The sequence below is a fragment of the Coturnix japonica genome, chromosome 2 (assembly GCF_054131305.1).
Source record: "Coturnix japonica strain WE chromosome 2, WE-NBRP24, whole genome shotgun sequence".
NCBI lineage: Eukaryota > Metazoa > Chordata > Aves > Galliformes > Phasianidae > Coturnix > Coturnix japonica.
Window position 1 is genome coordinate 101,533,953 of NC_140664.1, and position 11,109 is coordinate 101,545,061.

General features: G+C 41.6%; 1 protein-coding gene across 2 annotated transcripts in view; it reads left to right on the forward strand.

Moving 5' to 3' along the window:
* ZNRF2 (zinc and ring finger 2) overlaps positions 1 to 11,109 on the forward strand; it is a 52,315-nt gene that overhangs the window by 35,469 nt on the left and 5,737 nt on the right. For both annotated transcript variants that reach the window (XR_014942934.1, XM_015854022.3), the window contains exons 3-4: positions 9,238 to 9,343; positions 9,876 to 9,953. Coding sequence is in view for 1 of the 2 variants with exons in the window: in XM_015854022.3 (XP_015709508.2) it covers positions 9,238 to 9,343; positions 9,876 to 9,933 (164 nt within the window). In the remaining variant the exon portion in view is untranslated. The remainder of the gene's footprint in view (positions 1 to 9,237; positions 9,344 to 9,875; positions 9,954 to 11,109) is intronic.

Here is an 11,109-nt window from a genome sequence, read left to right on the forward strand (position 1 = left end):
GTGATCCAGGCAGATAGGAGCTACCTTCCATGTCTTACTCTTAATCAGTCTTTAGCTTTGAGAGGTCATTTGGAGGATGTCATAAATCGTGTCTGCAACTGCTGCAGTCTTGTGACTGCTGGGAATTTAGCTTCAGGGAAAATAATGTTCCTTGTTTTGAATGGTAACTGCAGTTTGTAAATCTGATACCTCTAAAACCTTGTGATTTTACTCCTCTTCTTTTTTTTTCTTTAATTGCTCTGCAAAAACAATGCTCTTGTAAGTATGCATCTTTTCCCCACCATAGAGAATAACTTTCATTGACTGGATATTGAAATAAGTACTCAAAATCTTATGCTTTTAAAAATAAATGCCAAACTGCATCTCATGGAGTGCTCTGTGTAGGAATCCCACTGTATTTTCTTCCCCAGATTCATTACTGTTTTGCATGAACTAGAACCAATTATTCACAGTCTTTTCCCCTAAAGACATACAAAGCAATGAGCAGCACTCCCTCTTGCTCAGAAATGGCCCCAAGGGCAGATCAATTGAAAATATAGCCTGAAATGCCATTTGTAAGGTCTTTTGTTTGATTTTCCCTTCAGATTAAAATCTTGCTTTAAAGCTTGCTATGCTTTGATCATTTAAATCGTCTTGCACTTATGACTTGCAGACTCAAAACATCAATGATAAAGGAAGTCAGTACATTTTTTTGTGGGGGGGGGGGGAGGGGGGGGGAGGAGGGTGTCTGGTGGTAGAGTAAGTCTAACTCTTCCAAAACAAGCTGCATGAAAACTCTGTTATTGAGGCAGAATGCTCTCAAGTCTGAGTTGGAGATTATCACTGCTTACATAGTAGAAAAATTTACTATTTAATAGTAAACCTTTAATATGGTGGTAGAGAACTGTCTTTTGGGGTCATCTTTTTTTTAAATTAACTCCTGTGTTAATCAGCTTGTATTATTGGATACTATTATTGCTAGGAAATAGGTGTTCCTTGTGAGCTCGTGGGGTGACCCTGGAGTTGGAGTTCTCCAGCTTATAATAAAATTGTAGGATATTCACCACTGGAAGAGAAAGAGCTGTCCAGGGTTAGTATGAGAGGCATGTGGGTTGCTGCGTCTTGGAAAGCATGGTGCTTTGGTGCCTGCTCAGTGCTGATGGAAATGAATCCATTTCCCTCTGCTGCTGTTCATCTGGAGGTGGATCCACCTCTGTGAGCAGTATGTCACTCCTGGGGAGGTCAGTGTCCATGGGCTTCACATCTCTGCTCCTCCCAGAAGGTGCCACTTCTTGATGGGAGGAGGAGGATACATCCTCCCCCACTTGAAGAGCCTCCTCAATGTGTCCCACACAAGGATAGGCAAACACTCTGGAAGTAGCTCTCCTTTGTCCAAGTAATTTTAACTTCAGAGTCCTTAACCACTCAGAGACTGATGTTCCAGCCACAGAGTCCTCCTATTAATAGGGTTCAGATCAGAAGGTGGCTTGCGACACCATGGCAATGTGATTTAATTGTGCCCCACAGAAACAAAAACCAGTTGTGTTAAGGGTGAGATGCTCATGGCCTGGAAGTTGCCCTAGTTTTGAAGTAAGAGGAAGGGTGGGAGTGGGAGTACTGTGGGCCCCTTTCATAGGGTAGCATCCTGTGCCATTTTGCTTGCCTGAGAGAATAGCTTCCTCTTGGTCACAGGGATCGGCAGGGGCTCTAGTCTTTTCTTCATCCCATGTCTGGAGTCCCTTTGATGAGATGGCAGCAGTTGTGTTCCAGGAGAGTTGATGGTTCCCCACTCCCGGCCCAGCTCTCTCTGGCAGTCTCTATTAGTTTAACGTCCTTCTCGTGCTGTGGTTTCCAAACTTCCATGCAGTGCTCGCAGCGAGGCTTCACCAGTGCAGAGCAGTAGGGCAATCTCTTCCTTTGCCCAGCGGCAGTGCTAGGCCTGATGTACCACCCTAGGTGTGATTGGCCCCTTTAGCTAACACAGACAACTGTTTCCCTTCACTATCCAGCAATACTGTGCCTGATGCACCTAACCATGCTTGCTGGAATAAGTTATAATACTGAATTGTCGGTTAGCAGAAAAATTGAATTAACTCTGAAAACTCTGACTGCATTTTAGTTATCAGAAACTGTTGTATTCAGGCACTGGGATTTATCTTTGTAGTAAAACTGATTTAATTTCAAATAGGAATAGCTTGTAGCAGCAGTCTGGCTGCTGTGAATGGGAAAGGAAGACAAAAATTAAGCAGTGATATTATCCATGTCCTGTATGTGTACATTGACATCAAACGTGCCATTTGTGCTTGGAGAAAAGAGATCTGGATTCAGCTGGGAAGGGCACCCTGTTGGCCTAGCACCTGGTACCAGGTTAATAAGCCAGAATTTATACCCACTATGTTTTGGCACCAGAATTTTCATTGTGTGGTGCTCATCATATCTGCTCTAAGAATAGCATCTTAGTCAGACACACCTGTTTTTTTCCCTCCCCTTTTGTAGTTTTGCTTTGTCTCATGGCGTCAGCCTTCGTGGCATCTTCGTTAATGCTCTCTGTGCGTTCATTTTACATCAGATCAAAGCCAGCTCTGTGCCAAGCTTATAAAGAAATGAGGCTGTTACTTGGCCACTGTTACAAAGACCCGGGAAAACTCAGTGTACTCAGGGTACCTGTAGGAAGAGAGGAATAAGAGCCTGGAAAAGAAACAAAAGCACTGAAGCATATCATACAGCCAGCTTTAAAAAAATAGTGGTATTAAAGTAACAGTATTGCCTGGAGTAGAAGGATGGCTAAGTGTAGCTGGCCTTTGTTTCCCCTCTCCTTATGCTCTCTGTGGGCACTGTTTCCCATATCGTTTTCTTCCATAAAGGTTTCTAATCTGCCTGCTTCCTCTACATTGTGGTAGATGAGAATTTTTATAAATAGCTTTCATTAAGCCAGCAGGTCCCCATCAACACTCTCGTTTTCTTACAGATCATTACTAGAATGAAACTTCCTAATTGCTTTGTAATGATTTACATTTTTCTTCTGTCTTCTGCCACTGAAACCATGGTCAGTGCTTGGAACCTCGCTTTTTGGAGGAACTCGCTTCTGTGATATTTTGGGCTCCTTTCACGTTAGGGAAAAGTAGGCTTAAAGTCATTTAAGCTTCCAAAGAAAGGGGATTTCTAACTCTGTTGGGGATCCTATTGGACAGTCACAGCAACGTCTTATATCTGCCAAATCCCTGTCAATTCAGACCTTTGCTTCATCTTGATCAGAGACGGTCATATTCTGTTATTTGTACTTCACCTTATCTGCACTCTATTTCCCTCTCCTAGTCTTTGTGAATGTTGTTGGTAACAGCATCCACGCTTGACTGGCAAAATTACTTGCTTTAATAGAATACAGCGTAGTAGTTAAGTCTTCATTCTGACCGTAAAGCTATTTGCAGCTAACAGTCTCTGAAAGGCCAATGAAAGGAATTCTTCCCTCTCCTCCTGACCTCAGTGGTATCTTTTCCTCGTTCTATCAGATTTCCAAGTGATGAACTGCGATAAGATGCTTCTGGAGATAACAACTGCTTTGAGTTTCATGCCTGGTTGTTTCTTGTGGATTTGTTTTGAGTTGCTTTTTCTTCTTACTAACTTTGCTAAATAAGTTATATTTGCTGCACGAGGCAAACTGCATTTCAAAATTCTCCTGTATTATTTCTTGCTCTGGCAGAAAACCACACAGTTCAGACCCTTTCGCCCTGGGTCTCTGGATTGTGATCCCAAGTTCTCACTGTATCTTAATTGATTTTGTATCTGTCATAGCAGTTTCTTACTGCTTGTATAAATAGTCAATAGCATGTAAGCAGCCTTGATTTATTCCTCAAAGATAAGAAGCATCGTGTAGCCAAGAAAAAAGATGATTTGCAGGCATGGATTCTGTGGCTATAATTCTTTCTTGTTCACTTCTGTAAGTTGAATTCATCCAACCTAACTCTCAACCTTGTAAGAAACAATCCTCACTGCTGCTGACTCTTGTCGGCAATAGACGCTGGCTGCCTCTGGCCGCTTACTCAACCACTCCTCCTTTTGTAGCATATTTGTGGTACAAGATCCTCTTTGATGGTAAACAAAGCCTGGAGAAGTGTAAATCATTATTTCGCAATGGAGCAAGGAGAAGGAGGTATTCCCCCAGTGACAGTTCCTTACAGATTGGGTTCTTTTTTTTCCCTAAGGACTCTTTATTTTGCTGCCATTGCATTTCTTGTGGGTTTGCTAGTTTTTATTTAACTCCTGACATTCAAGATTAATGCTTGAGAGATGTTGATTAAAGAAAAAAAGGAAAAGAAAGAAAGAAAACAGCTTATTTTTATTCTATGAGCTGCAATAAGGAAGTATTTGTTTCAGTTGCTCCAGACGAGTAGGCACATGGGTACACCACTCATGACGGGGTTGGACTGCGGGGCACTACTTTGGTCCTGCAGCATTCAAGGCTTTTTCATGTGGTCACCCACTGATGGGAAAATGTTTAGGAGTATTTTGATCTCTCAGGGGTAGCGTTTCTGAATGGAGGGGAGAAGCCTTGAGATGAACACATCATCCCAAGGAAGATCATTCAAGGAATTTAACCCTTGAGTCAGTCCAAGTGTAACTGCGTCAGTTTAGCTGGAATGGGGACAGTGTAGAATGGATAGATCTGACACAAAATCTCTTTACATCATGTTCTGGAATATAAGGATGTTTCTGGTTCTATTGCAAAGAAATGCTCATATCTAGACAAGAGTTTGAAAGTGTAGCGTGGTACTTAGAAATGCAGTGAGTAGAACTTGAAGTCTTTGCAAGAGGAGGAAGTTGTTTAACCATCCTGAGATGACTTGTGGGCATTTTAATTGCAAGCAGCCTGATTAATCAGAAGTTGGAAAGGCTGCAGTTTCAAGCAGATCTCTCATATTCAATCAGATAATTGTTAGCTAAGCAAATCTTAAATCACAGTGGAAATACATAGTCACTGTGGCAACTGATGTAAAGACAGGAGCACAAGACATTTCCAAATGGAGTGTCCAACTGAGCTAATAAAATTTAACTTGCATGAGTACCTATTTCACCATGGTACTCTGTAGGAGATGCATAAATATGATTTGAGAAAGTTAGTACACTGATCAACTTAGCACAGGATTGACCAGCTGTGGATGTTGCTGTTTGGAGCTGAGAAGCTTTGTTTCCCAGACTACTTGGACTTATATTGAAGCATGGCTCTTCACTGTGAATCCTCAAATGTAAACATGAGAATGTTAATTGGATGTTGTGTAATAGCTGTATTATCTGTGATTTGAAAGGTTTTTTGCTGTACTATATCTCCTACTGAGACAGATATCTTAAAGTTGTAGGCAGATTTACATTGTGGCCACTGAGGTAGTTAGTTCTTAAACAAGAAGTTTAACTTAACTAACTTAGGGCACCTAAATACCATTCCTCTCTATTACTGATTACACCTGATGTGAATTGTATCAAGGTAGCTAAAAGTATGCAGACCTTTTGGGAAGCAGGATGAATAGAACATATGTCTATTGCATTTGCATCATTGTTCATTGAGAAGTAAATACTTTTTGCTACTGCACACACCTGATCCTTATCTGGTTGAACAAGAAGCACTTAGTTATTTCTCAGAAGTGGCTTCTGAAAGCTGAAAATGTTGCGGGAAAATCTAAATCTAATTCTTCACATGTTAGGTTTAGCTGTGAAGCAAGTTGTGCAGTGGTATTTGAGGTTGTGTTTGTTGGAAATGAATGGAAAGTGGCAATGTTTATATAGTTGAGTAGAATGGGGATATTATTTTTTCCAGTGGAATAAGAAGAAACTGAATTCAAGTAATTCAGAAAAGCTGGATGCTGAATTTCAATGTGCTCCTCTTTCTAGAGCTGGTGAATCCTGAAAATCACTGCAGAAAATGTTTCTAATCAAGTTGCTGTGCAGTGCTGCCTGGATGATTGTATTTTATTTCAGTAACTCTTCTCTTGCTATAAATGCACAAATGGAACATAGTTTATTTGTCAGCAGAGACAGAACCAAGATTCCAGGAGAAAAAACTACGGACAACCAGAAGTTAAAATCCTAGTAGTATTAAGCAGGGATAGAGAAGGAAAAAGTCTTTGCGCAGATGCAGGAGGAAAATACTCTGTGCTTCTGCCAGAGTTTGTCTTTACGCCAGTCTTTAGCCAGCAAGTGGTTGTTGCAATGGCTGGAAGGTGGAGGAGTGTTTACCTTCTGTTTGGTGCAAGGCAGATGGATGTGGGCGTGTGGTGAGTGTTTGTGTATGTGCGCACGTGTGGGCGAAATGGAAAAATGTGGCCTCTGCTTATTTCCACTTCCCACTTCCATTTAGGTAATACACTGATAAGAGCATTATAAATATAGTATTGTTGAAAACCCAGTAATGTTCTTTTATTATTTTTTATTTTTTTTCCCCTAATTTTACCTCCTTCCTTCTCTTCTGTTGTTGAGCAGTACCAAATTGTGCTTGGGCATATATAACAATTAGGAATTTGGTGCCAGTTTCTTCAGTACTTAGCTTCACTCTCGCATGAGTGCCTGTTAGCATTCACAGGGCAATGGAAGAAGTGCAAAGTGCTTAACTCTGTGTTGCTGAAGATGAATAAAAGTACTGAATCCTGCTAACAGAATCTGTCCTGCGTGCCTTCACATTCAGTGATCATCAGCCTTTGTAGCAGCTGCTCTTGACATGGCTGGGCCAAGCATGGCCTGCACCGACCACTGCATCCCATGGGGAAAGCCCTGGCTGAAGGCAGGGAGGCGTTTACCTGGGGCTTGGGTGGTAGGACTGGTATTGGCGAGAGGGAGAACGGCAGCATCTGGGGAGAGAGATTATGAGAGCCCTAGAGGAGAGAAGGGGAGTCAGAGACACACCAGGGCTGGTTGAAGATAAAGCTGTTTAAACTGGCATCTCGCCCTGGTGTTGGCTAAAAGGTGCAGAGTCGTGTTAAAGCACTCAGCGGAAGTTCTGAGCCATGCACTGTGAAGTCTGTGCAACACGTGATGAGTCAGGTCATGTACAGTAGAGAATAACATGAAAGCAGCTCACAGAGATGTTTTCCTTTATTATATTTTTATGGGGCAGCATTTTAGTTTCGGTCATCAAGGCTTGACTGAGTGTTTCCCTCTTGAGAGTGCTGGGAATTACTTCACTGGAGGAACCTCAGTGCCGTTTTGCTTTGGGTACCAGTCGCTAACCTGATTAAAAATAACTCTGGAAATTTGACTTTTATTAGCTATGTATAAGATAAATGCTTGTTTTATTAATGGCACTTCTTCCAGTGACCCAGCTGTGGGAAGAGTCGATCTGCTTGTAGGACTTTTGGCTGAGTATTTGTGCAAACAGGCATTCTCAGGATAGTGTCTGAGAGCGTCAGGCAGATTCATATCTCTGTAACAAGACTGTGCTGTCTCTGCAGTCTTTGTCTCCTGGTGTCAGACATTTTAATATGGTTTCATGCAGTATAATAGTCAAGGAAGTCCTTTGCATCCCTCTTCTGGGCAGGCTGGGATTTTTTGACAACAGATGAATTTTTAACAGCTTTTGCATCGTTTCAGATGACTTTCCTTCTTTGGTTCTTGAATCCTTACATCTTCAGACACTTAAGAAACAGAAGTAATTTCTTAAAATAATGCCCACAAATAACATTGCCATGTGTAAAAAACATCTTTTATTTTCTTCACTGTGATGTGTGTATTGTTTATTAGTTCCTTAGGGGAATTCCACATATTCCCATGAGGAAGCAGCACACGTGGCATTGTACAGTGTTTTTAAACATAACCAGTGAAGATCAGCACGGAATGAATACTCTTTTAGAAACCCAAGCACCTATAATTTGCTTACTGCATTTCCTAGAGAAACACAGTAGACCCGATTTCGTACATCATCTCACCTATTCCTGCAGTGATGGCTTTTTAGTTGTATGCTTGTCAATTTGTGTACGTCTGGAATGCCATAGTGATGAGTACTGGAGACACCTGAGAGCACAGCTTAGAGCTGATGGTTTCTCATTCGTACCAAGAAATCGCAGTATTCGTGAAGAATCCCTGTAGGCTCCTTTTGGTTAAGAAGGGGAAATTTTACCCCCAAAGGCTGCAGAAATTTGAACACGTGATCTCTACTTTAGCCAAGTGTGCAACCAGGGATTGCTAGTTGCTGCGTGGTCCCTTTTAGATAGCGATCTGTGTGATAACTTCACTGTGTGAAGTTGCTTCTAACCTGCTTCTGGTAAACTGGGCCTTACGTCATCTCCTGCTTTGTACTGTGCCAAGACTAAATTATGCATCCCATATTCTGGCTAAGAGCAGTGTCCAAGAGAGAAGGTTTTTATTAAAAACTATGTAGTTTCTCAGAAACTTCTATTTGAAAGGCAATTCTTATGTGTTCTTAGTAACATACTGTCTCCTCATTTCTTATGGGATTTGGCAATGATGCCCAAAAAAAAGTAACTCCAGGAATTCAGGACCTTCAGGTCAAAGGTATGGAATAGAAGTGCTGGAGTGGCTGGTTAAAGTTAGAGAAAGGCAGATGTGTAGAAGAGAGATGAGTAGGAGAGAAGAAAGCAAATGATAGGCCAAGTGTGTAGAAGGAGGAAGTTAATAAGATCTGTACCTAGTTAATTAACTGCAGTGTCTTGTCTGGAGAAATATTATCTTCAGGCTTGGACTTAGCCTCCATCAAGATAACTGAATGTGGGGAGGAGGGGATGGCTAAGCAAACACCCTTCCCCCCATCCCCCGAATGAATCCTCAAAGTCCTGGAGTCAGTAGGTGTTGTCTGGATGATTGTACTGAGGTTTCCCAGTGTTTAGCTCCTGGGGTCAGCACACAGCTTGAGTATGTAGCAGCTGCCTGGCTCAGAGCTCAGGTTTCCCAGCTTGGATCAGAGCAGTCTGTGGTGGGATGAGCATCTGCTGAGAGACTATAAACCCCCAAGGATTACTGGCTGCTGACTGTGGCTACCCATCCCCTCTGTGTGACCATCTTCCTGCAGGACTTCATTTTGAGCTGTGACTGTGTTCAAGCAGATACTGAACCATAACCATGTTTTAATTTGAGCTGTTGAGATGTCTCTCATCAGGAATCTTCCATCATATGGCACGTGTGACCCAACCTCACCCTGACAGCACTTTCTGCAGTTCAGGAACTGTTTTCTGCAGCTGCCCGTGATGTTCTGAATAAAGAATGTTTTGCTTGTGGTAGTCTGCTTTTTGACTGTCCAACTTTGTTCTCTTTCTTCAGAGGATGTGCTGAGCAAAGATACTGGGGAGTGTGCAATATGCCTGGAAGAGCTGCAGCAGGGAGATACTATAGCACGGCTGCCTTGCCTCTGCATATATCATAAAGGGCAAGTATTCCTTACAGTACATACCTAGAAGTTCTGACAGTTGCGTTTATAGAATAACTTCACTACAACTTGGTTGTTTTTGCACTTTGCACCAACAAAAACCAAGCAGTAACCACACTAAGGATGATTTTTAAGTGACGTCTTTGCATTTTCCCCAGTGAGCTTTTCCCACTTGCATGAAAAAAAGGCCAAAAATCACTTCTATAGGAGTGGACATCACAGCTGTCAAGCTTGAACTGCACATGCTTTTGTAATAACAGCCTTGTCTAACAGTGTTAGGCTGAAGAGGGAGTGCTTTGGTTTGGGATTATTAAATTTTCAGTGAATGATGAGATATTCCTTTTTTCGTTTATGAACATATAAAGATATAGAGTGTGGACATGCACGTATGCATGTACGTACATTTCTTTGTTAATACAAAATCCCACCATATGTGGAAATAATGAGAAACCAGTTAATATGCATTTCTTACTGTGAAGCATTACTGGGATATTCATGTGAATTTCTTTCATTTTTGTCTTGCATCCTACAGCTGCATAGATGAATGGTTTGAAGTAAATAGATCTTGCCCAGAGCATCCATCAGATTAAGGGAAGATTCGTGTTCTTAGGTAATGTCTATTTTCAGATGCGTACATTTTCGCAATGTTTTGATTGTTATTATTATCTGAAGTCACTCTTGATGCTGTTTTCATAATTTGTAATTTGCTGATGTGTCTCAGAACTGCAATATTAATCAGTAGATAATGACATATATAACAATATATAAAAGGGTTTGGCGTCCTTTTATGGTGTGGTCTGAAATGATGTATTCCAGTTTTAGCGCTGGAAAGTGGCAAGTTGGTGCCAGTAAAGCTTTAGCATTAACTTTTAAAGAGTATTTTTTTCCATGGAGATGAAACAAGATCAGAATAGCATAACGGTGTAATTCTGGACTGTTCTGTGGCACACGTTTCTGAAAGAAAGCTTTTTGGAATCATAAAGAAATAAAAATCAACGTTTCTATCCATCCCATCCCACAGAGGTTCGCATTTCCAGCTTATAGTCGTTAATAAGTTTGGATCTGCAGACAGTGTCAAAGGCTTAAAGGATAGGTTTATTCCGTGAGTTGGCTGGTTCTAAATCTTCACCTTGCATTGAACTGCAGCTCCCAAGCATTGCAAAGCACAAATGCTTGTCTTAATTCTCAAAGGAACGGTGTCGCGGTTCTGTGATGTTTGGTTATCAGTGTTCCACATCACAACTGAAATTCTGGTCAGTAGGTGAAAGTTGATTTTTGTTGTTTTGCTGAAGGTGAGAACCGTCATCATAATCTGAAGACAGCATCGTTGGCATTCATATGTTCATTTGTTTCACTTTGCTTCCTGAACCTACATTTCAGGTCATGCTGCAGCACTAGGATTGTTGAACGGGTAGCAGAGAAAACCTGAGGGGAGGTATCCCGGTGCAGGGATGGCAGTTTGAAAGTCAGGTGTTACGAGCTAAAGTTAGTAAACAAAGCAACCCACGCTCCATATACCACCAGCAAGTGAACTGTGGAAGTAATCCACGTGCTGTTTGTAAACACATTTGTCTGTGTAAGCGCTCATAAGTGTCTAACCTTGTGTTAAACGCAGTTTGCTTTCTTTTTTTTCTCACAGCAGAGATGGCGATAATTGAGGGCTTAGGGAGAAGGGGAAGTAAAAGCGCTCCTGTTTGTGCTGTTTCTGTGTGATAGATACTGAAATAGCTGAAATGCTGATACTTTGCCTTCTGCTTTCTTAACAG